Here is a 25,970-nt window from a genome sequence, read left to right on the forward strand (position 1 = left end):
TGGTAAAAGAGGCACCAAAAAAAAAGTGTAAAAAGAAAAAAAAAAACTTAAAAAAAAATAGAATGGAAAAGGAGGCACAAAAGCTCACTGAAGACAATAATTCCTTAAAAAGCAAGTGAAAGTTAATGACTACATGAGAAATTAAGAAACAATAAAACTAAATAAAAAGAATGAAAAAATAGTGGAAAATGTGAATTTGGTCATTACATGCATTTTAAGTAATCGCATGGAATAAATTAAAGTTATTCTGGCTTGTCTGAAGGGCTGAAGTTGCAGATGGCAAAACGTTGGTCTGAAGGTGAAGATAATCACTAGCTATCTTTCTACCTGTCTATACTCTATTTGCATTCCTACATACTTACCAATCTAGCTAGCTATCAAAGTTTAATTATTCCCATTGAGCCTCTATCAATTACACTTTTTTTCACCATTTCAAAATTTCCTGGCTTTGTCTCTTTCAGTTTAATTTTGTCAGTTTTTTAAAGGTCATGAATATAACTCTTTGGAACTGCACAGACTAAATAAGTTAAATTAAATAGTACTGGATGGTATCAGAGAAGAAAAAGGACAATAAACAAGAAATTTAGTTTTATATCCTGATATTTTGTGGGAGTTACTATTCCAATTATTTCCAATTCCAATAATTTTAATTAATTAACTTTCTAAAGTTGTCTTAAGTACACCAAAATATCATCTGCAAAAAAGTACAATTTTGCATATTTCCTTATTTTTGTTTTCCCCTTGAATCTCCTGGAAAGGACGCTAATTTTTTTCTGAATAAGATATAATATTGGCTTTGGGTTTTAGACACATACTATTCACAATGCTAATAAAAAGGTCAATTTCATTCTGTTTTTATCATTTTTTTTAAACAGAAATAGGGTTTTTAAAAAAGATTTTCCCCTTTATTTGTTGTTTCAATCTCTTTAATTCTTATTAATAATCTATCATATTTTAAGTTTTGCTAAAATTGATTATACTTGACATTCCTGTAATACATAATTTTTATCTTCATTATATTATATAACTTTTCAGCTGTCTTGTAGATACCTAATATTTTATAGTGATAAAATTTGTTTTTTCCCCTCATAACACTGTCTCTCAATGGTTTAAAATTTAAGACTGTATTTGGATCAAAGAATAAGTATGGAGAATTTTTTCTATTTTAAACAAGTTTATATAATATTAAAAGAAATTGTTCTTTAAATATGTTAGAATTATTTCTAAACATAACTACTCTTTTTGTTTTTATTAGTTTTTATTTACCAGATATTTGCATGGGTAATTTTACAACATTGACAATTGCCAAACCATTTGTTCCAATTTTCCCCCTCCTTCCTCCTCGCCCCCAGATGGCAGGTCAACCAATACATGTTAAATATGTTAGAGTATAAATTAAATACAATATATGTATACATGTCCATACAGTTATTTTGCTGAACAAAAAGAATTGGACTTTGAAGTAGTGTACAATTAGCCTGTGAAGGAAATCTGAAATGCAGGCAGACAAAATTAGAGGAATTGGAAATTCTATGTAGTGGTTCATAGTCATCTCCCAGAATTCTTTCACTGAGTATAGCTGGTTCAGTTCATTACTGCTCTACTGGAACTAATTTGGTTCTTCTCATTTTTGGAGAGGGCCACGTCCATCAGAATTGATCATCATACAGTATTGTTGTTGAAATATATAATGATCTCCTGGTCCTGCTCATTGCACTCAGCATCAGTTCATGTAAGTCTCTCCAGGCCTTTCTGAAATCATCCTGTTGGTCATTTCTTACAGAACAATTAATATTCCATAACATACATATACCACAATTTCTTCAGCCAATCTCCAACTGATGGGCATTTCCGTAGTTTCCAGTTTCTGGCCACTACAAAAAGGCCTGCCATAAACATTCTTGCACATACAGGTCCCTTTCCCTTCTTTAAGATCTCTTTGGGATACAAACCCAGTAGCAACACTGCTGCATCAAAGGGTATGCATTGTTTGATAACTTTTTGAGCATAGTTCCAAATTGCTCTCCAGAATGGCTGGATGTATTTGCAGTTCCACCAACAATGTATCAGTGTCCCTGTTTTTCCACATCCCCTCCAACATTCTGCATTACTTTTCCCTGTCATTCTAGCCAATCTGACAGATGTATAGTGGTATCTCAGAATTGCCTTAATTTGCATTTCTCTTATTATTAATGATTTGGAGCATCTTTTCATATGACTAGAAATAGTTTCAATTTCTTTATCTGAGAATTGTCTGTTCATATCCTTTGACCGTTTATCAATTGGAGATTTGCTTGATTTCTTATATATTAGTCAATTCTCTATATATTTTGGAAATGAGGCCTTTATCTGAACCTTTGACTGTAAAAATTAAATATAACTACTCTTAATGGTGTTTTCTTTGGGACTTAGTCATGGCTTGTTTAATTTGTATTTCTTTGAGGGAGTACTTCATTTCTCTGTTTCTTTCTGTTTATCTAGACATTTTGTGTCTATATAAATATTCATTCTTTTCATGTATTCCAGTAGAATATAATTAAAAGAAATAATTTGTAAATTTTTCAAATTCTTTATTCATTTGTTTTGAATTCTAGATTTTTTTTGAGTTCTCCATTTTTAATGATGGTAATTTACACTTTAATTTTAGTATTTCTTCATTAAAAAAAAAAAATCAGACCAGCTAATAGGATATTTTAATTGTATTAAAATTTTTATTATCCAGTTTCAAAAAATTGTTATTGCCTTTTTTTTTTTAGTTTCACTTTTTTTGTTTCTTTATTATTATTATAGCTTTTTAATTACAACAAAATATGCATGGGTAATTTTTCAACATTGAATCTCACAAAACCTTCTATTCCAACTTTTCTCCTTCTTCTCCCCACTCCCTCCCCTAGATGGCAGGTAGCCCAATATTTGTTAAATATGTTAAGTACAATATATGTATACATATTAATAGAGTTATCTTGCTATACTGGTTTGAATCATCTCTTTGTTGAAGAGAGATCATCATAGCCATGTATAATGATCTCCTTGTTCTGCTCATTTCACTCATGATCAGTTCATATAAGTCTCACCAAGCCTCTCTGTATTCATCCTGCTGGTCATTTCTTACAGAACAATAAAATTCCATAACATTCATATACCACAGGGGTGGAGTCAAGATGGTGGAGAGGACACACGCTTCATTCTGAGTTCCCCTTCTACCCTCACTACTGACAATAAAATTCAGCCTCAGAAATAGTGTTTGACTATTTGAATTTTGGGAGTACAACAAATTACCAGCAGAAAATAATCTGGAAGATTGCCAGAAAAGGTCTGAATGATTGTCTGGGAAGAGGCCAGCACAGGCAGAGAGGTAGAACACAGAGACCAGCTCTGAGGGGACCAAGAGCCTGCTGAAGTCTTGGCTGTCAGAGAATTTGCAGGGAGGCCTCTATTACAGCTTGGCTGCTCTGCTTTGGTTGCAAAGCAGTAGATCAGCGGAGAAGTTACACAAAAGCGACTTCCAAAGGACTCACCCAGCACCAGGAGTGACTCAGCAAGACTATAGCACAGCCACATTCTGTAGCTCAGCTGCTCTTCCCAGGGCAGTCATACTTCCGCAATGCAGCTGCTCATCACAGCCTGTTCAAAAGTAATGCTACTGTCCCTCATTGTCTGTTCCTGTTCTATAGAAAAATCTAAGAACCTCCTTGCCCTAAAGGTATACCCCAAAGCCTCTTAAAAATGAATAAAAAAGCAAATCGAGCTCTAACTCTAGATAACTTCTATACCGAAAGAGAAGAGATTTCCAAACCTGAGGAGACTAACAGCAGACAGTCTCCAGACAAAACCCCAAAGTGGGATATAACCTGATCCCCATAACACAAGGCACTCCTAGAAGAAACTATAAAAGATATTAAAAGAGAGCTAGAAGAAAAAGGGCAAAGGAAAGAGAAGCTCTGCAAAAGACTATGAAAAAGGCATATAGCTCATTAAAAGAAAGATTTGATAAAGTGGAAAAAGAAAACAACTTCCTGGAATGTGAAATGGAAAATGTAAAGAACTCCAAGGGAAACAGAATTTGTGAATTGGAAAAGATAAAGAACTCACAGAAAAGTAGGATTTATGAATTTGAAAAAAGAAAACAGTTCATTTAAAAAATTAGTGAAATGGAAAAAATTCCATAGAGCAAAACAACTCAATTAAAAACTCAATTGGACATATACAAAGAGAAGTAAAAAAAAAAAAAAAAAAAGGAATTGAAGAAAATAACTCATTAAAAACCAGAACTGAAGAAACGGAAATAAATGATTCTTTGAGATATCAAGAATCAGTCAAGCAAAATGGGGGAAAAAAAAAAATTAGAAAAAAATTTAAACATCTACTTGGAAAAACAACAGACCTAAAAAAATAGATCTAGGAAAGATAATCTAAGGATTATTGGGTTGCCTGAAAATCATGAAAAAAAAAGAGCCTGGACACTATTTACAGGAAATCATCAAAGAGAATTGCCAGATGTAATAGAATCAAAAGGTAAAAGAGGCATTCAAAGAACCCATCAAACACCTCCTGAAAGAGATCCAAAATGAAAACTTCAAGGAATATTGTGGATAAATATCAGAACTATCAGACTAAAGAAAAAAATATTACAAGCAATCAGAAAAAAAAGAAAAAAAAAAAACAATTCAAATACAGAGGAGTCAAAATAAGGATCACTCAGGATCGAGCAGCTTCCACATTTAAGGATCAAAGGGCTGAAAGACAAAAGAACTTGGAATACAGCCAAGAATAAACTACTCAGCTAAGCTGAGAATTTTCTTCCAGGAAAGAAGATAGACATTCAATGAAACAGGTGAATTTCATTTATTCCTAAAGAAAAAACCAGAGCTAAACAAAAGATAAAAAGAACTCTTGAAAACTGTATTTCGGTTACATAAAGAGCATATGTATAATTTAATTTTACTGCATCTCACAAAGAGGCAAAGGAAACCTATCATATCTGAGGTAATTAAGGTAGGCAGAGGAACAATGTGTGAATCTTACTCAAATCAGATTTAGCTCAAAGAGAAAATATTAAACATGCTTGGTTTACAAAGAAACTTCTACCACCTCATTGAAAAGTGGGAGAAGAAAGGGAAAAGGAAAAGAGTAGGCTAACTAGACAGTACTACAGAAATTATAAGGAAAAATATAAGAAAGGGGGAGGGAATCAAAGTGGGTGGTATAGATTCTAAAGAGGGAGAACTGGGTGAAGCAAGTAGTGCCCATGAGTTTAATAATGGAGAGGGGGGGAGGGGGAAAAAAAAGAGAAAAGTATAATCAGAGGATAATAAGACAGCAGAAAATACAGAATTAGTAGTTTTAACCATAAATGTGAATGGAATGAATTCTCCCATAAAGCAAAGGTGGATATCACAGTGGATTAAAAGACAAAATCCTACGATATCTTATTAGCAGGAAACACATTTAAAGGGTGATACATACAGAGTAAAGTTAAAAGTCTGGAGCAGAATCTATTATGCTTCAGGTGAAATTAAAAAAAAAAAAAAGCAGAGGTAGGCATCCTTATCTCAGATCAAGCAAAAGCAAAAACTGATCTAATTAATTTTAAATAAAACAGATAAGAAAGGAAACTATACCTTGCTAAAGAGTAATGAAGCAACATCAATATTAAATATATATGTACCAAATGGTATAGCATCTAAACACCAAAAGGAGAATTGAGAGAGCTTCAAGGAGAAATAGAAACCAAAATTATAATAGTGGGAAATATCAACCTTGCACTCTCAGAATTAGATAAATCAAGCCACAAAATAAATAAGAAAGAAGTTAAAGACGGAAATAGAAAAGTTAGGCAAGATAGACCTTTGGAGAAAAATTAATGGAGGCAGAAAGGAATACACTTTCTTCTGAGCAGTTCATGGAACCTATACAAAAACTGATCATATATTAGGACATAAAGACCTCAAAATTAAATGCAGAAAGGCAGAAATAGTAAGTGCATCTTTTTCAGATCATGATGCAATAAAAATTACATTCAATAAAAAGCTAGGTGAAAATAACTAAATAATCTCATCCTAAAGAATGATTGGGTGAAACAGCAAAACATAGAAACAATTAACAATTTCACTCAAGAGAATGACAATAATGAGATATCATACAAAACTGTATAGATTGCAGCCAAAGTGGTAATAAGGGGAAAATTTATATGTCCAGAGGCCTACTTGCATAAGATAGACAAAGAGAAAATTAATGAATTAGGCTTCCCAATAAAAAAGAGCAGAAAAATAGCAAATTAAAAACCTCAACACCAACACTAAACTTGAAATTCTAAGAATAAAAGTAAAAATTAATAAAATTAAAAGTTAAAAAGAAACTATTGAATTAATAAATAAAACCAAGAATTGGTTCCTTGAGAAAAAAAAATGGATAAACCATTGGAAAATTTGATTAGAAAAAAGGAAAGAAGAAAATCTTATTGTTAGTCTTAAAAATGAAAAGGGAGAACTTTGCATCAATGAAGAGGCTATTAGTACAATAATTAGGAGCTACTGTGCACAATTTTATGCCAATAAATTTGATAAGCTAAGTGAAATGGATGAATACCTACAAAAATATAGGTTGCCAAGATTAACAGAGGAGGAAGTAAATTGCTTAAATAGCCCCATTTAAAAAAAGAAATAGAAGAAGCTATTAATCAACTCCCTAAGAAAAAATTCACAGGACCAGATGGATTTACATGTGAATTCTACCAAACATTTAAAGAACAATTAACTCCAATATTATATAAACTATTTGAAAAAAATAGGGAATAAAGGATTCCTACCTAATTCCTTTTATGACACAGACATAGTACTGAGACCTAAACCACGCAGGTTGAAAACAGGGAACGAAAAATTTACACCGATCTCTCTAATGAATATTGATGCAAAAATCTTAAATAAAATATTAGCAAAAAGATTACAGAAAACCATCCCCAGGATAATACACATGACGAAGTAGGATTTATACCAGGAATGCAGGGCTGGTTCAATACTAGGAAAACTATTAGTATAATTGACTATATAAATAACCAACTTAACAAAAACCATATGATCATCTCAATAGATGCAGAAAAAGCATTTGATGAAATCCAACATCCATTCTTATTAAAAACACTTGAGAGTATAGGAATAAATGGACTTTTCCTTAAAATAGTCAGTAGCATGTATTTAAAACCATCAGTAAGCATCATACTTAATAGGGATAAACTGGAACCATTCCCAATAAGATCAAGATGAAACAAGGCTGCCCATTATCGCCATTACTAATTTATGAATTAAAAATGCTAGATTCAACAATGAGTTGAGAAAGAGATTCAAGGAATTAGAGTAGGTAATGAGAAAACCAAATTATCACTCTTTGCAGATGATATGATGGTACACTAAGAGAATCCCAAAGATTCTACTAAAAAGATATTAGAAATTACAACTTTAGCAAATGTGCAGGATACAAAATAAATCCAATAAATCATCAGCATTCTTATATATCAGTAACAAAATCCAACAGCAAGAGATTCAAAGAGAAATTCCATTTAAAATAACTGCCGATAGAATAAAATATTTGGGAATCTATCTGCCAAGGGAAAGTCAGGAATTATATGAACAAAACTACAAAACACTTTCCACACAAATGAAGTCAGATCTAACCAATTGGGATAGGTCAAGCAAATATAATAAAGATAACAATACTACCTAAAGTAATGTATTTATTTAGTGCTATACCAAGGAGATTCCCCAAAACTATTTTTAAAGATCTAGAAAAATACCAAGAAAATTTATCTGGAAGAACAAAAGGTCAAGACTTTCACAAGAACTAATTAAAAAAGAAAAATCAAATGAAGGTGGCCTAGGGGTACCAGATATAAAACTATATTATAAAGCAGTGGTCACCAAAACCATTTGGTATTGGCTAAGAAATAGACGAGTTGATCAATGCAACAGGTTAGGTTCACAGGACAAAGCACTCAATAACTATAATAATCTAGTGTTTGACAAACCCAAAGACTCCAGCTTTTGGAATAAGGATTCACTGTTTGACAAAAACTGCTGGGAAAATTGGAAATTAGCAAGGGTCAATGCTGAAAAATTACACATGCATATATCTTGTAACTAAAAAGCAAATTTTTAAAAAATCATAAACCACAATTCACTCAGCTGTTCAATTTGCACCCTTTATCCATTAAAAAAAGGGCTGGCACAACTGTTTTTGTACATGTCGGCCCCTTTCCTTCTTTAAAATCTCTATGGGATATAAGCCCAGTAGTGACACTGTTGGATAAAAGGATATGCACAGTTCGATAACATTATGAAAACAGTTCCTAATTTCTCTCCAGAAGAGCTGGATTCATTCACAATTCCATCAATAATGTATTAAGTGTTCCACTTTCCACATACTCCCCCCACAATTCATCATTATCTTTTTCTGTCATCTTAGACAATCTGACAGGTGTGTAGTGGTATCTCAGAGTTGTCTTAATTTGCATTTCTCTGATCAATAATGATTTGGAGGACATCTTCATATGACTAGAAATAATTTCAATTTCTTCATCTGAAAATTGTCTGTTCATATGCATTGATCATTTATCAATCAAAAAATGGCCTGATTTCTTACAAATGTGAGTCAATTCTCTATATATTTTGGAAATGAGGCCTTTATCACAGCCTTTGAATGTAAAAATATTTTCCCCGCTTATTGTCTCCCTTCTAATCTTATCTGCAATAGTTCTGTTTTTCTCTTTAAGCCAATTCTGATGAGAATACAATACACACAATGTTTATCCCCCTCCATTTTTTCTCTCAGATATAATAGGTTACCTTTGCCTTTTCGTGAGATGTATAGTACCCCCATTTTACCCTTTTTCTGGTACAATTTCCTTTCCACCCTAGTTTCTAGAACAAATTATACATGTGTTCTTTATATATCTTTATAGCAGAAATATAGTTCCCAAGATAATCTTTTATGTCTTTCTAGGAATCTCTTGAGTTCTATATTTGAAGATCAAACTTTTTGTTTAGATCTTGTTTTTTTCATCAGAAACAGATGACATTCACCTATTTCATTGAATGTCCATCTTCTTCCCTGGAAAAAATGCTCCTTTTGGCTGGGTAAGTTATTTTTAGCTGGATACCAAGTTCTTTAGCTTTTCAAAATATCAGATCCCAGGCCGTTCGATCCTTTAATGTGGATGCTGCTAGATCCTCGGTAATCCTTATTGTGGCTCCTCTATATTTCAATTGATTTTTTTCTAGCAGCTTGCAGCATTTTTTCCTTTGTCTGATAGTACTGGAATTTGGCCACTATATTTCTTGGGTTTCAATTTTAGGGTTCCTTTCAGTAGGTGATGGATGAATTCTTTCAATGTCTATTTTGCCCTCTGTTTCTATAACTTGTGCACAGTTCTCTTTGATAATTTCCTGGAAAATAGTGTCAAGGCTCTTTTTTGTCATCATATTTTTCAGGGATTCCAATAATTCTCAGATTGTCTCTCCTAGATCTACTTTCCAGGTTTTCCCAAAAAGCATTTGACATTTTTTTCCATTGTTTCATTTTTTTGGTTTTGCTTGACTGATTCTTGGTGTCACCTCGAGTTATTCACTTCCCTTTGTTCAACTCTGATTTTCAATGAAATATTTTCTTCACTCACTTTTTTATATCTTTTTCTAATTGTCCAATTGAGTTTTTAAGTGAGTTGTTTTGTTCTATGGAATTTTTTTTTCCATTTCACCAATTTTATTTTTTAGAGAGCTATTTTCTTTTTCAAACTCACTAATTCTATTTTTCAAGGATTTGATTTCTTTATCCACTCTATCTTTAAATGAGTGGGATGACTTATCCAGCCTCTCTTGCCAAGCTTCCCCTTCTTTTTTCCCATTTTTTTTATAGCTCTCTTGTAAGAGCCTTTTTAATTTCTTCTATGAGAGTTTTGCATGTTGAGGACCAGATCATATCCCTCTTTGGGGATTCATCTGGAGATATAGTCTGTTTTTAGTTTCCTCAGGATTTAAAATCTGCTCTCCATCCATATAGAAGCTATCAATGGTTAGAATTCTTTTTAATTTTTTGCTCATTTTGTCAGAGAAGAATCAAAGAAAACAAACTAGCAAGAAAAAAAAATGAAGTCTGCTTTTTTTTTGGGGGGGGGGGAGGCGCTCATTGGATGGTGTTACCGAACTTTCTCTACAGTCTGCAGGGGACAGCACTGAGGCACTAGCAGAGCAGCAATGGCTGTGCTGTGTCTGTGCTCTGAGATTCAGAAGCTCTAAGAGCCTGCTGAGACACTCTGGGTGGGGATGGTCAGGTCCAGAAAGTCCCTAGCTTTTCAGGGTTATAGCCTTTACCTCCTGTGTTTATAGCTTCTGTCCTGATCCTGGCTTGTTGCCAAGAAAAAATCTCCACACTATGGTAAAGTTCTTTCCCCAGAAATGGCAGAGATCATACCCTTCCCCCTCCATTCTGCTCAGTGTGAGCTTCCTGCCCTCAGTCTGCGCCTGATCTGGCTGTTCCCGCCCCTGAGCAAAAACAGACATTTTCTGGCGAATTTCAAGGGTATCTTCTGTTGGTAACGATTTGTGGTTTTTTTCCAGTCAAGCACTAATTCCGAAGCTTGTCATGAAATACATTCTGAGAGCAAAGATAGAGATTAAGTAGGTGTGTGTGTCCTCTCCCTGGGATGATAGTTTTCCTAATATTGAACCACCCCTGAATTCCTGGTATAAATCCTACTTGGTCAAAGTATATTATCCTGGGGATGATTTCCTGTAATCTCTTTGCTAATATTTTATTTAAGATTTCTGCATCAATATTCATTAGGGAGCTTGTTCTTTAATTTTCTTTCTCTATTTTCAACCTAAGTGGTTTAGGTATCAGTACCATGTCTGTGTCATAAAAGAAATTTGGTAGAACTCCTTCATTCCCTATTTTTTCAAATAGTTTATATAGCATGGGGTTAATTTTTCTTTGAACGTCTGGTAGAATTCACATGCAAATCCATCTGGTCCTGGAGATTTTTTTCTTAGGGAGTTGGTTAATAGCTTAGTTTTTTTTTTTTTTCTTTTTCTAAAATGGGACTACTTAAACAGTTTATTTCCTCCTCTGTTAACCTGGGAAACCTATATTTTTTTAGGTATTCATCCATTTCACTTAGGTTATTAAATTTATTGGCATAAAGTTGGGCAAAGTAACTCTTAATTATTGCTCAAATTTCCTCTTTATTAGTGGGAAATTCTCCTTTTTCATTATTAAGAATAACAATTTGATTTTCCTCTTTCCTTTTTCAAATCTAATTTACCAAAGGTTTGTCTATTTTGCTATTTTTCCTAAAACCAACTTTTAGTTTTATTAATTCAAAAGTTTTTCTTTTTTTTTTTTACTTTCAATTTTTATTAATCTCTCCTTTTATTTTTAGAATTTCAAGTTTACTATTTGATTAGGGGTTTTAAATTTCCCCCTTACTAGCTTTTTTAGTTGCAAGCCAGATTCAATGACTTCTCTTTCTCTATTTTATACAAGTAAACCTTTAGAGATGTAAGATTTCCCCTTATTACCACTTTGACTGCATCCCACAAATTTCAGTATGTTTTCTCATTATTTTCTAGGATTAAATTATTAATTGTGTGTATGATTTGCTGTTTCACCCATTCATTCTTCAGGATGGAATTCTTTAAGTTTCCAATTACTTTTTGATCTATTTCCCCCTGCTTTTTATTGACTGTAGTTTTTATTTCATTTATTCATTTTATTTCATTTCATCTGAAAAGAATGCATTTACTAGTTCTGCCTTTCGGCATTTGATTTTGAGATCTTTATGTCCTAATATATGGGCAATTTTTGTATCGGTTCCATGAACTGCCAAGAAGAAAGTGTATTCCTTTCTGTCTCCATTCATTTTTCTCCAAAAATCTATCTTACCTAAGTTTTCTAGCATTCTCTTTACCTCTTTAACTTCTTTCTTATTTATTTTGTGGTTTGATTTTATCTAGTTCTGAGATCTTCCACTATTATAGTTTTGCTATTTCTTCTTGCAGCTCTCTTAACTTCTCCTTTAGGAATTTAGATGCTACACCACTTAGTGCATATATGTTTAATACTGATATTACTTTATTATCTATGGTACTCTTTAGCAAGATATAGTTTCCTTCCTTATCTCTTTTAATTAGATCAATTTTTACTTTTACTTGATCTGAGATCAGGATGGCTACCTCAGATTTTTTTTTTTACTTCACCTGAAGTGTAAGGGCCCTTTAAATGGGCTGCGCCACAGCGCATCATTGAGGCCCGGAAGTAATTTCTGTGGATATTAGGACTGCCTTGTAGGTGGGATCCTGTCCATTTTGAGATAGCTTTGTATGGATGATTCTCTCGCTGATTGGCTGTGTGTGTGACCTCACAGGCCCTATGTAAGCCCACTGCAGGCAGCAATCGCTCTCTTTTTAACCTGGCGTTCTTCACCCTGGCTTCCTAGCCTGGGTGGCCTAGCCAAGGTGGATAGCCAAAAGAGGTAAGGATTTTGGTAGTGAACACGTGGGTCTTCTGACCAGGTGTTCACTCGGGAACCAACAAGTCAGGGCATCAGTTAGGGCATTATGTGAGTAGGTATAATAAAGGCTTTTAAGATTACATGTGGCTGTTCTTGAGTGCGCTACCGGTTATTAAGCTATAGATTCAAGAGATTGTGGCCAGAGACCTTTGAAGGCCTCAGAGGAGCGAGCCGGGTAGAGTTCACACTGCTAAGTACAGTGGTCAAAGGTACTCTGGTGGGTCTAGGACAGACTAGTAATTGTAACTGCTGGGAGAGCACGTTACACTGAAGCATAATAGATTCTGTTCCAGCCTTTTACCTTTACTCTGTATGCACCATCCTGCTTTAAGTGTTTAAATTTGTTTCTACTCAACATATTATAGGATTCTGGCTTTTAATCCAGTCTGCTATCTGCTTAAGTTTTATGGGAGAGTTCACTCCATTCACATTTGGGGTTAAAACTACTAATTCTATATTTCCTGCCACCTTATTATACCCAGATTATACTTTTCTCTTTCCTTTCCCCCCTAACCTCCCCTCCACATTATTTAATTTATGGGAATCACTTGCCTCAAGCAGCATTCCCCCTTTCCCTTAGAGTTTCTCCCCCTTTCTTATACTTTTCCCCTATTATTTCTGTATTCCCTTCTATTCAGCCTACCCCTTCCTTTTCACTTTTCCCCTCCGACTTTTCAATGAGGTGAGAGAAGTTCCTTTGTAAACCAAATATGTATGCCTTATATTTTGTCTTTGAGCCAAATCTGATGAGTAAAATTCACACAATATTCATCCCCCTCCCTTCTTTCCCTCAGATATAATAGGCTTCCTTTGCCTCTTTGTGAGATGTAATTTCCCTCTTTTTACCTTCACTTCTTCCCTTTCTATCTCTAGTTCCTTTTTCCATAAAGTAAAATCAAGTTATACATGCACTCTCTACAAATGCACATAACAGAAATACAGTTCTCAAGAGTTCTTTTTATCTTATGTTTCTTTTAAGTCCTATATTTGGAGGTCAATTATTGTTTGTTTGTTTGTTTAACTCTGGTTTTTTCATCAGAAAGAAATGGAATTCACCTGTTCCATTGGAATGCCTATCTTCTTCCCTGGAAGAAAATGTTCAATTTAGCTGCATTTCATTTTGGCTGCATTCCAAGTACCTTTGGCCTTTTGGAATATAGGATTCCAGGTCCTTTGATCCTTTAATAGGGAAGCTGCTAAATGCTGAGTAATCCTTATTGAGGCTTGTCTGTTTTCGAATTGTGGTTTTTTATTTGATTGTAATATTTTTTCCTTGAGGTGATAGTTCTGAAATTTAGCCACAATATTTCTTGGAATATTTTCTTTAATTTTGGGTCTCTTTGAGGAAGTGTCCAATGAATTCTTTGAATGGCTTTTTATCTTCTAATTCTGACATCTGGATAATTCTCATTGATGATTTCCTGAAAAATAGTGTGAAGACTCTTTTTCTCAATCATGATTTTCAGGAAGTCCAATAATCCTTAGATTACCTCTCCTAGATCTATTTTCCAAGTCTATTGTTTTCCAAAGTAGGTATTTAACATATTTTTCTATTTTTCTCATTTTGGGGGGGGGTTGTGCTCAACTCATTGTTGATGTCTCATCGAGTCATTCACTTCCATTTTTCAGTTCTTTTTTCTTCATTTACTTTTTAAATTTCTTTTTTTCTATTTGTCCAATTGACTTTCTAAATGAATTGTTTTGTTCTATGGAATTTTTTTCCATTTCACAAAAAATTTTTAAGGAGTTATTTTCTTTTTCCAATTCACAAACTCTATTTTCCTGGTTGTTCTTTACCTTTTTCATTTCACATTTCAGGGAGTTGTTTTTTTTTTTCCCACTTTATCAGATCTTTCTCTTAATGAGTCATGTGCCTTTTCCAAACTCTCTTGTAGAGTTTTCCTTTCCTTTCCCTATTCTTCTTGTAGCTCTCTTTTAAGATCTTTTTAAATTTCTCTAGGAGAGCCTTGTGTGGTAGAGACCAGGTTATATCACCCTTTGGGGCTTCATCTGGAGACAATCTATTTTTGGTCTCCTCAGGGTCTGAAATTGTTCTCTTTCACTATAGAAGCTTTCTATAGTTAGAGCTCCCTTTGCCTTTTTTACTCAATTTTTTTTTTTTTAAACATTGGGATCTGCTTTTTGGGCAAGGATGTTCTAAGTTTTCTCTACACACTCCCAAAAGGGCTGCATTGAGATTAGGCTGAGTCATTCCTGGTGCTGGGTGGGTGTGGCCAGGTCCCATGAGACTCCAGGAACTTGGGGTATGTGCTTTTTTTTTTTTTATTATTAAATTATATGTCCTTTTTGTTAATGTATTCTTTCTCTTCTTATTAAAAACAAGAGTTTTAGGGTTTCCCCAAATTTTGGCAGGTAGTCTTATCATGAAATATTGCTTCTTTTCTCTTTTCTTTGACTTGCACACTCTTGAGGCTTGTAATTTAATCTTCATTTATAATTTTTTCATTCAATTATTTCTTCACACACACACACATATATGTATGTATGTAAGTATATGTACACATACATACATGGGAGATCCCAAATTCTTATAGTCTATTTTCTTCCATCCTTTAAACTATGGTGAGAGAGGAGAGTGCTCTCTCCTAATATTCCTGTGTGTTTTCCACAAAGGATCTCTTTGAGGTGATATTTGGTGAATTTTTTTTTATTTTTACTTTCCCCTTATGGTCTATCACTCCAGGACCATTTTCTTGGATTATTTCCTGCATTATTGTTTCAAGATTCTCTTTTTTAGTCACAACTTTCGGGAAGCCCAATTATTCTTAAATTTTTCTCTTCTTGATCTGTTCTCCAAATATGTTGTTTTTCTTATGAGATGTTTCACATTCTGTTCTATTTTCTCATTCTTTATAATCTGTTTTGTTATTTCTTGGTATCTCATAATTTCATTCATTTCTTCTTGCCCAATTCTAATTTTCAAAGACTCTGTACCTCCTTTTCTACTTGGTTAACTTTTTTTTTTTTTTTTTTTTTTTGCATAATCTTGTTTTTCTTGGTGGCTTTTTATTTTATTTTGTGTTTTTAGTTTTTCCTCAATGTCATATTTTATTTTTAAATTCTTTTGTGAATTTTTCAATAAATTCTCGCTGGGCAAGGAACTATTTCATATTAGTTTAACTAAAGTATCCTCCTCTGAAAATGAATCCCAGTCTTCCCTGTTCCCATAATGTTTCAATGGTAGGGTTCTTCCTTCTTTTCTGGTTTATTTAAAAAAAAATAAAAGATATTAGTGTAAGCACCTCTAATGGAGGAAATGGTGCCTCAAGCATCTCTTCATCTTTTCACTCTGACCAAAAACTCCAATCAAAAGCACTACCATCCTGTAAGTGCCCACAGCCATCAGCATCCCTGCCTGGCTGCTTCTACACTCACCAGATGCTGGTTCCTTCTCACTCAGGGCCATGAATCAGTAGAACAGCTGGGCCTGGCATTCCCAGTTGGCTAAGGTTCATCATATCTTCCTGGACTGAAACTCCTACTGGACAAATAATCCTAGAGGTGAAAGTCTCTGTGGTTACTACTGAGGGTCCAGCTAAACCTAGTTAGCCCAAGGGGTCCCCACTTGATGTGGAGGAATTAGCCTGGAAGTGTTTGTATTTCAGACCAGTTAATCCCTAACCTAATGTATTTCTTCAGATCTCCGGTTGTATCAGGAGGACCCATGTTCTGCACTAAAGTTTTCTTGATTTTTCACTAGTCTGTTTGCCCTGAGGCACAAATTTATTCTATTTGTGGGGAAAATCGAAAGATCTTGAAATTTACCAATCTATTCCCCCATCTTCCCAGAATCATCAGATTAAAATTTTTAATGTTTTCTTATGGTTCAAACATTTTCAATATTCATCATGATGGATTTTTACTTGTATGTAGCATTCCATCTCACTCCTCAATCCTAACCTGGGTTTTCTTTTGTTTCCTTGTTGAGTGTAATGTATCTCCTACATTTTGAGTGGTTGTGTGTATGTGCATAAAGATATGTATTCTACTGTCTTTTGTGTGTCTCAGAAGAAAATGTGGTTCAAGGGATACCCTAGTAATATGAGCAAATTCCATACCCTTCCTCCTCCTCTATTCTCTAATACCCAGCTTCTTAAACTGTGATTCACAACCCTATATGGGGCCTCAGAGCTGAAGGTGAGAATCATGAATTATCAGTAAAGGTTTGATTTGCATACCTATTTTATAGGGTCATCTAAAAATGTATTGAGCAAAAAGGAGTCACAAGTACAAGCCCTACTCTTACTCATTTTTCCTTATCTTTTCTTACTTTTGTTAATTTAATCAAAACATAACAAAAAAACCAATTTCCACATTCCCCCTACTCTTACTTAGATCTCTTTATGGCCCCCATTGCCATTAGACATCTGAGAGAACTTAGTTTCTTCTCTCACTATTAAAATGTAAACAACATTTCATCTTTATATATAACAAGCTTCTAAATAATTAACTCCCAATAGTAGTTCAGTTCTCATTTTTGATAGGATAGTTGTTAGTATTAATCCTTTTATATGGAGAGTTCCCTGTTTGGTTTTACACCATGGTATTCACTGTATTTATAACTCTTCTTTTATTTACTCTTATCTTCAGTATTTTTTTGAGGTTTTACTGCTGCAAACTATACAACAATTTCTCAAAATTGACTTATTCTAATAGTTTTCTACCTATAGGATTAAGTAATTTAGAGAAATAAGGGACTTAAGACATCATTTAGTCTAATTAGCTCACTTTTCAGAGGAATAATAAATCAGAATACATATAAAATGTTTGGCAAATGAAAATATCAAGAACATTAATTAATTTTATCACCATATTAATCAAAATGGATGTTTTGAGACTAAATTTTTAAGTTAAATTCATGCAAAACTTAAAAAATAGTTATATATCAGTATACTGTCAAAACTTAAGCACACTATAATTGCAGGACGCTTAATAAGGAGATGGATTATATAAATAATATAAGGTGATAAGTTATAAAAACTGCAAACAACAAAGCAATCTTATACAATCACATTTAAATAATTCATCTAAGTAAACACATTTCATTCTTAGCTAAATTTCTTAAAGAAATACTTTGAATATAGTTGAATAATGGATTTATATATACTAAAATGTAAATTATTTGTTTTACCTGATCATGACTTTCTGCATATGCAATGCACTTTTCAAGGTAACGCCTGTTTATAAGGGTATGCACAATATTTCCCATATTCCAGTCTTCATCTTTAAATTCTTTAAGTATCTAGTTGAAACAAACCCAAAAAATATTTATAACTAAAATGAATTGTCTTATGATATCTATTTTTCCTTTTTTATGACTTCTAACTTCATTCATGAAAAAAAAGATGTTAGGGACTAATGAAGGATTAGGCAATATGTTTCAGAAAATAGTACAAAAATAATTATCTAAACTTCTAAGTACTCAAATGTAAATATGAGATAAATTAAGAAAAGAACATGTATTTATGAAGACTGCAAAAAGTTTAGCAAACAATTGAACTTAACTTTGAAAGAAAATAAGAATTTTAAAGGATAAAGATGAGGAAAAAGGACATGGACAGATTATTAAAAATGTACAATAAAATGTATTTAGATTTGGGAGAAGTCTGGAAGGGTGATTTGTCTATAATGTAGAGTACATGGAGGGAAGAAACATGAAGCAAGATTAAAGTAAGATTGTAAAGGACACTTCTTTATTTTGTTCTGAATATAATAATGAAATTCTGAAGGCATTTGATCCATGACACAGAAAGATCATACTTTCTGGTATATGAGGAGTGGTTGGATATAGTCAGGAATAAAGGGAGGGAGTTCAATTAAAATAGATTTATAATAACTCATACAAATGGAAAGAAAAAAAAAAAAAAGAATAGGTTGGGAACTATGGGAGGAACGGAAAAGAATGATATGAAATATAAAAGTAAATTGACCAGATTTGACATTTGATTGTAATATGAAGACGAGAAAAATGGAAAATGTTTGTGAAATATGAAAGTAACTAAGAAGACAGTTGTCCATGAAGACAACTTTGTCAGATGGACAGATTTAGACAGAAAAATCAGCTGCCCTTTTAGACAGATTGAGTTTGACAAACTTATAAAGATATCTAGTTGGTATTAGAGAACCCAAATTAAGGAAAGAGAGAATAGGGGTAGATAAAATATTTTGTGAGCTACCTTTAAGGGACAATGGAATAACTCAGCTTATAGAAAAGATGGCATAGAACTGAGATCTTAGAAATAAACACGGTAAAGGATATGGACATAAACAGTGGTCAATCTACCAAAGAAGACTTAGAAAAAGTGGCCAGATAGGTAAAAATAAAGCTAATTTGTATCATGAAAACAAAATGAAGAAAACAACTAAGCACAGAAAGCAGAATCTATGTCACCCTACGAAGGCATTGTGGAATGTGAGAGCTAATGAAAAAAAAATTTTTTTTTCTTTAACAATGTGCAGATAACTGGTAAATTTGGAGAAATTTCAGTTGAGCATTAGAAGGACAAAGCCAAGTTTTGTGGGAATGAAAAGTAAATAAAAGGGTAGGAAGTAAGGTCAATGAATGATCATAAATCATTCCTTTCTAAGCATTCAGTGTGAAAGGGAGGAAAAAATAAGATATTTCCTTGAAAAGAGAATAAGTCTAAGTGAAGAATTTTTAAGAATTGTAGACAACAGACTAAATCTGTATAAGGCAGGGAAATAAACAATAAAAAATGAAATATCAACAATGAAAATTATCATTGAGTCAGACTCTTAGAGGAGATGATACCAAAGAGACAATTAGAAGGATTAACAATGACAAAGAAAACAAATATTCCTTAATTTGATATAAACAAAGATAGGAGAGGATGAATAAAGTTGTTCACAAGGACATAAGAAGAGAGGACAAAGGAGCTAAGATAGCAAGTGAAGTCAGGAAGTTGCTAGAGCTTTCCTAGTATCCCTTGAAAACCACATGAAGCCAAATCTCAGAACAGTCTGATGGAAAGAAACCACTCTCCAGATCAAGAAAGATTGAAAGAACTTCAAGAAAGGTCACTCTTACTGGAATGTACAGGGAGTTCAGTCCAGCTCATATAGTTTCCAGGAAAGGCAGTGAGAGGGTTTTAATCAAAGCAGATTAGTAACTGAGACCCTCATTCTTGGCCCAGTAGTGGAGCAGACTAGTGTAGCCAGCCTCCAGTTCCAACTGAGAAAATCAGACTATTCACTGGAGAGAACAGATACAGGCTACACCATGCTGTAAACAAGACACCAAAACAGGGGCTTGTGTGCCCAAAGCCAAGGCTCAGAGACTCACAGGAAGCTTGGAAGAGCACCCCCTTTTATCTCAAAACCAGAGTTCAACCATAAAAGGCACAAAAGAGGTGAGAAAAGAGGGGAAGAAAAGGAACAAAAACCAGAAAAGAATCTTAACATAAGTTATGGTGACAGAGAAGACCAAAATACTAACACAGATGAGGGCAAAATGTGCACAAGGAAAATCTCAAATACTGATATGAATTGACCTTCAAGTCCAAAAAATCTTCTTGAAAGTACTCATAAAGGATTTTCAAAGAAAGACAGAAGAAAAAATGAGAAAAGAAATAAGAGGAATGCAAGAGAGATTTAACAACTTGGAAAAGGAAGCAAAAAAAAAAAAAAAATGACTGAAGAAAACAGTTCCTACAACTGGCCAAATGCAAAAAAAGGAAAGAAGGAAAAAAAAAAAAAACAAAAAACGCTGAAGAAATCAAATCATTAAAAAACAGAATTAGCTAAATGCAAACACACACACACACACACACACACACACACACACACACACCACTAAAGAAAACAATATCCTGGCTATTTTTCAAGTAGTTTATATAGCATTGGAGTTAATTATTCTTAAATGTTTGGTAGAATACACATGTAAATCCATCTGATCCTGGGGATTTTTTCTTAGGGAATTGATTAATAGCTTGTTCTATTTCTTTTTTTAAGATGCAAGTGTTTAACCAATTTACTTCTTCCTCTGTTAATCTGGGCAAGCTATATTTTTGAAGGTATTCTTTCATTTCATTTAAGTTATCAAATTTATTGGCATAAAGTTAGGCAAAGAAACTCCTATTATTGGTCTAATTTCTTCTTCATTAGTGGAGAGTTCTCCCTTTTCATTTTTAAGACTAACAATTTGATTTTCCTCTTTCCTTTCTTTAATCAGATTTACTAAGGGTTTATCTATTTTGTTGGTTTTTTCATAGAACCAGCTCTTACTTTTATTAATTGATTCAATAATATTTTACTTTCAATTTTATTAATCTCTCCTTTTATTTTTAGAATTTCAAGTTTAGTGTTTGACTGGGAGTTTTTAATTTGTTCCTTTACTAGCATTTTTAGTTTCAAGCCCAATTCATTGACCTCTTTCTCTATTTTATGCAAGTAGGCCTCTAGAGAGATAAAATTTCCTCTTATTATTGCTTTGGCTGCATTCCACACATTTTGGTATGATGTCTCATCATTGTCATTATCTTGAGTGAAATTATTAATTGTGTCTATGATTTGCTGTTTCATCCAATCATTCTTTAAGATGAGGTTATTTAGTTTCCAATTACTTTTTGGTCTATTTCCCCCTGGCTTTTTATTGAATGTAGTTTTTATTTCATTGTAATCTGAAAAGAATGCATTTACTACTTCTGCCTTTCTGCATTTGATTTTGAGGTCTTTATGCCCTCATACATGGTCAATTTTTGTATAAGTTCTATGAACTGCTGAGAAGAAAGTGTACTCCTTTCTTTCTCCATTTAGTTTTCTCCAAAGATCTATCATATCTAACTTTTCTAGTATTCTATTTACCTCTTTGACTTCTTTGTTATTTATTTTGTGGTTTGATTTATCTAATTCTGAGAGTGCAAGGTTGAGATTTCCCACTATTATAGTTTTGCTGTCTATTTTCTTCTTGCAGCTCTCTTAATTTCTCTTTTAAGAATTTAGATGGTTCACCACTTGGTATGTATATGTTTAATATTGATATTGCTTCATTATCTATGCTACCCTTTAGCAAGATATAGTGCCTTTCTTTATCTCTTTTAATTAGATCAATTTTTGCTTTTGCTTGATCTGAGATGAGGATGGTTACCCCTGCATTTTTGACTTCACCCAAAGCATAGTATATTCTGCTCCAACCTTTTACTTTTACTGTATCGCTCTGTTTCAAGTATGCTTCCTATAAACAACATATTGTAGGATTCTGGCTTTTAATCCAGTCTGCTAACTGCTTCCTCTTTATGGGGGAGTTTACCCCATTCACATTTATGGTTAAAATGACCAATTCTGTATTACTTGCCATCTTTCTTAACCCCTGCTTATGCTTTTCTCCTTTCCTTCTCCCTTACCTCCCTCCCCAGTATTAAACTTGTGAACACCACTTGCTTCTCACAGCCCTCCCTTTTCAGTATCCCTTCCCCCATCTTAGAGTTCCTCCCCCTTTCCTCACAATTTCTGTATTTCCTTCTGCTTAGCTTACTCCTTCCCTTTTCACTTTTCCCCTCCCACTTTTCAATAAGGTGTGAGAAGTTTCACCATAAATCGAATATGTCTAATATTTTTCTCTTTAAGCCAATTCTGATGACAGTAAGATACACACTAGGTTCATCTTCCTCCATTCTTTCTCTCAGATATAATAAGTTTCCTTTGCCTCTTCATTAAAGGTAGTAGCCCCACTTTACCCTTTTCCTGGTACACCTTCCTTCCCACTTCTAGTTTCTAGGACAAAGTATACATGTATTCTTTATATATTTTTATAGCAGAAATATAGTTCCCAAGATTTCTTTTTGCCTTTTCAGGTTTCTCTTAGATCAAACATCATACATACAATTCAAGAAACCAGCTTTAACATTATTGTCAAAAATGAGAGAATTAGTTTACAATGATTGCAATGTTAATGATTATATGCTTTTTTATAATAGCAGAGATAATAAAACTGCCATATGTAAAATCAATAGTTAATACTCATTATATTATATGCATGGTTAAACTGCTGAAAAGCATATGAATAAATGTAGAAAATTCAAAACATTTATTTGATCATTGATACAGAGGAGTCAAGTCAGTTGACTTTTGATCCCTTTTGACGTGGTTATATGAATAAAAACAGCAAAAGTGATTACTAGATGCATAGGTTTAAATACTAAGAACTGAAGAAACATAGGATATGAATTTTTATTTGGCTTACATATGACTGCATAAGTATAGCAAAGAGTTAATAGTCTGGAAACCAGAAGGACCTCAGTTCAAATACTGTTGAGACTTACTAGCTGTCTGACAAAGGGCAATTAATTAAGTCTCTTCATGACCATTTCCTCTAATTCAAAATGAGGATAATATTTGTAGTATCTACATCACAAGATTTGTTATGAGACTCAAATAACATAGCACATGTAATTCTTTACAAACTTTAAGCAAATTATTATCTTCATTATTATGGAACAGTCATAGGTAAGTGAGGGGTTCTTTATCAAGTTTGTCTACATAATTATGAAACAGTTGAAAAGTGCCATGGGTATAGACAATAGGCCATAAAATCAACATGCAATCTGGAAAACACTGGTCAGTTATTGTAATTTTACATTTAAGGTTAGAACTTCTATTACTGAGAAGCAGATAAAATGTTCTCATTGTAAGCTTTATTTAATAATTATGATTATTTGATTATATAATGATAAAAATAATTTCCTGACCATTAATAAAACCTCTCCCTTAAATACAGAAATGAAGCATAGCAATAATGGTATTTTTAATAACTTCAACAACCAAAAATGATAGCTGAATATATACAGAACAATTACTCAGTTTAATAAAACTTTACAGATCTCTTACCTGGATCCATTTATCCGGAATTGCCATGGCTAATCGATAATCAAAGCCACCTCCACCCTGAATAATAGGACAGCACAAAGCTGGCATTCCTGAAACATCCTAAAAGAAGATAAAATTTTAAAAAAACCATAATTTTATATATCATATGAACAATAATTATCTATTATCTAATATTTAATAAAGAAAATTAAATTCAATAAATGCAATTTAATTTTTCTGAAAAATTACTCTAAAATTCTATAAATCTCTAGCATATAAAATTGTAGATTGATGCAACTATGATGCTATTGTAAATCCTCCAAGGAAATTTTTCCTGTATTGCTCTGGTCCAAGTCAAGATTTGCAACATGCATACAACATAAAGTATTTTGAAAATAAATTAAAATGTAAGGTAATATTAATTCAATTCACTTTAAAAGATATCTGTTAAATGTATAATGTGTTTAGAAAATAATGTGATTAGGGTTAGCAAAAATGCATATTATATAAATTCTGTATTTAAAAGTATGCTATGTCCAAAGACTTAAAATTGGTAAGGGGTACCTGAACTTGTCTTTGAGTTACCATCTTACAAAAACAATGAATCCACAATACGAACGAGAACCTATATGTGTCAGGAACAAAATTCCCTCCCCACCCACAGGAGCTGATGTAAATTCTTATTTGTACCCCAAGCTTGACTCCCTGTATGTCAAAACAGAAGTTAGTCAGTCTATAAGAGACTGAAAAACTGTTTGTATATAGGTTGACTATCATATCTTTATAGTCTAGCAATTCCCAAGAGAAAAGAATACTTTTGCCATCTTATTCATGATTTCTCCTCTTCTTTGGGAAAAAATTTGCCTTGCTCAGCTACTGCTCTTCACTTCCTGCCACACCCATGTAAGAGGGGACTCCTGTCTCACCTCTTTTCTTTGTGACAATCTCATAAATACTCAACTTTTATTTTGTGAATTATTTGCACTTGCATACGAGTCAACAGGCATGTTCATTTCTCTGGTAATAAACCCAGTTTTTCTTGTATGTTTCATGAGGTTGTGATTGTTCAAACAATCTAATATGGGGGAAAACATGGACATAAATATCCATGAATAGAAAGTGAGAGGCATGCAAAATATATTTCCTAAAAAAGTGCAATGAGGCAATGAGACTACTTGAACAGTTAGAGGATATCTGGAAGTGTTGTGCACTGATGGAACAAGAGGGATTTTAAATAAATAACAAGAAACAAATTAATGAAGTATACAGATAGAAGGGAAAGTATCCATTCCAACCATGGGGAAATAGAAAGAAAGGCTGTATTATGATTTTAAAGAAAAGTTCAGATTTGCTCCTATAAATGACGCTCTCAAGCTCAGTTAAAAAAATAAAAGTAAAAAGTTTTAATCAAACAAGACAAGGTACAGACAATTTAGATTTACACAAACAAATAAATAGAAATAAGAACAATTAACAACATGACAATTATAGCAGATAGAGGAAGAGAATACATCACCAATTCAAGGGAACCTCAAAAAACTCAAGTGGCTGGGAGTCCCATTTCAGCCTCAATCAACTTGAATTGTGTAAAGATTTTTCTAGGTGAAGCGTCCTCCCCACGGATGAGACTCAGTGGAGATGTAGGACTCTTAATCTTACATACCCCTCTTAGACAAAGAGGGCTTTCAGCCAAGAAGTCTGGCACGTATACATGTGTAAAAATACGTGACCATCTGGTGTTTTGACCCATTCCATATTGTTTATACCTTGCCGTATTTCCTTATCAACTGTATATGCTCGGGAAGGAAGCCACCCAGCCCTAAGCATAGACATTCCCAGGGATGGCTAGTTCCTGGTATCTATTGTCAAGGACATATAGAGTTCATGGAATGGTCAAATTCCCATAATTTAGAAGCTCAGGCCTGTTAGATTTGTGTGAGCTTACAATTCTAATATGAAATTTTAATTTCTTATTCAAAGGCATAAAATGAGATGAGAAGATGAAAATGAGAAGGCTGGAAAACAGAATGCTTAAAAGGGACAAAGTTTCTCATTAAAGGTAAATTCGAGATAAATGATGAAAGGCCTTAAATGCTAGCAGCCATAATTAATTCTTCAGTTGGTAGACAATAAGGAACAATTAAAGGTTTTGTGTAAAGTAGTGACACGAATATGGTGGTGAATCAGAAGCAACATAAGATAGTAAGGTGAAGTATGGATGGAACAAGCAAAAAGACCAGCTAAGACAATGAATCTTTTGTTTTTTTGAATGCTCAGAAAGAAACAAAAGTAAGCAGAACAGTCTTTAAAATAAAATATAGAACTTATTACATACTTTTTAAAAAGTAAGCAATATGATTTGGAGTGTGCCAATTTCATATACTGTTTTTGAGTTCTGTTTTGTATATAGAAATGCTAATTTGGATGTGGATGAGGTGATATTAATCATAGACATAAATGTGATAACAATACATATGGGTGGATGATGAGAGTAAATTTAAAAATGAAGAAAAGCAGGCCAAGGATAGCACTCCAAAGAGCATACACATGTAAGGGGAAAGAAAGA

At 33.3% G+C, this 25,970-nt stretch overlaps 1 protein-coding gene across 1 annotated transcript in view; it reads right to left on the bottom strand.

Annotated features, from left to right (window-relative positions):
* GBE1 (1,4-alpha-glucan branching enzyme 1) overlaps window positions 1-25,970 on the bottom strand; it is a 258,453-nt gene that overhangs the window by 84,628 nt on the left and 147,855 nt on the right. The window contains exons 10-11 of the mRNA XM_074299786.1: window positions 23,426-23,524; window positions 17,712-17,822 (exon numbers count right to left, since the gene is read on the bottom strand). Coding sequence (XP_074155887.1) covers window positions 17,712-17,822; window positions 23,426-23,524 — 210 coding nt within the window. The remainder of the gene's footprint in view (window positions 1-17,711; window positions 17,823-23,425; window positions 23,525-25,970) is intronic.

Source organism: Sminthopsis crassicaudata, chromosome 3 (genome assembly GCF_048593235.1).
Source record: "Sminthopsis crassicaudata isolate SCR6 chromosome 3, ASM4859323v1, whole genome shotgun sequence".
Taxonomy (NCBI): Eukaryota; Metazoa; Chordata; class Mammalia; order Dasyuromorphia; family Dasyuridae; genus Sminthopsis; species Sminthopsis crassicaudata.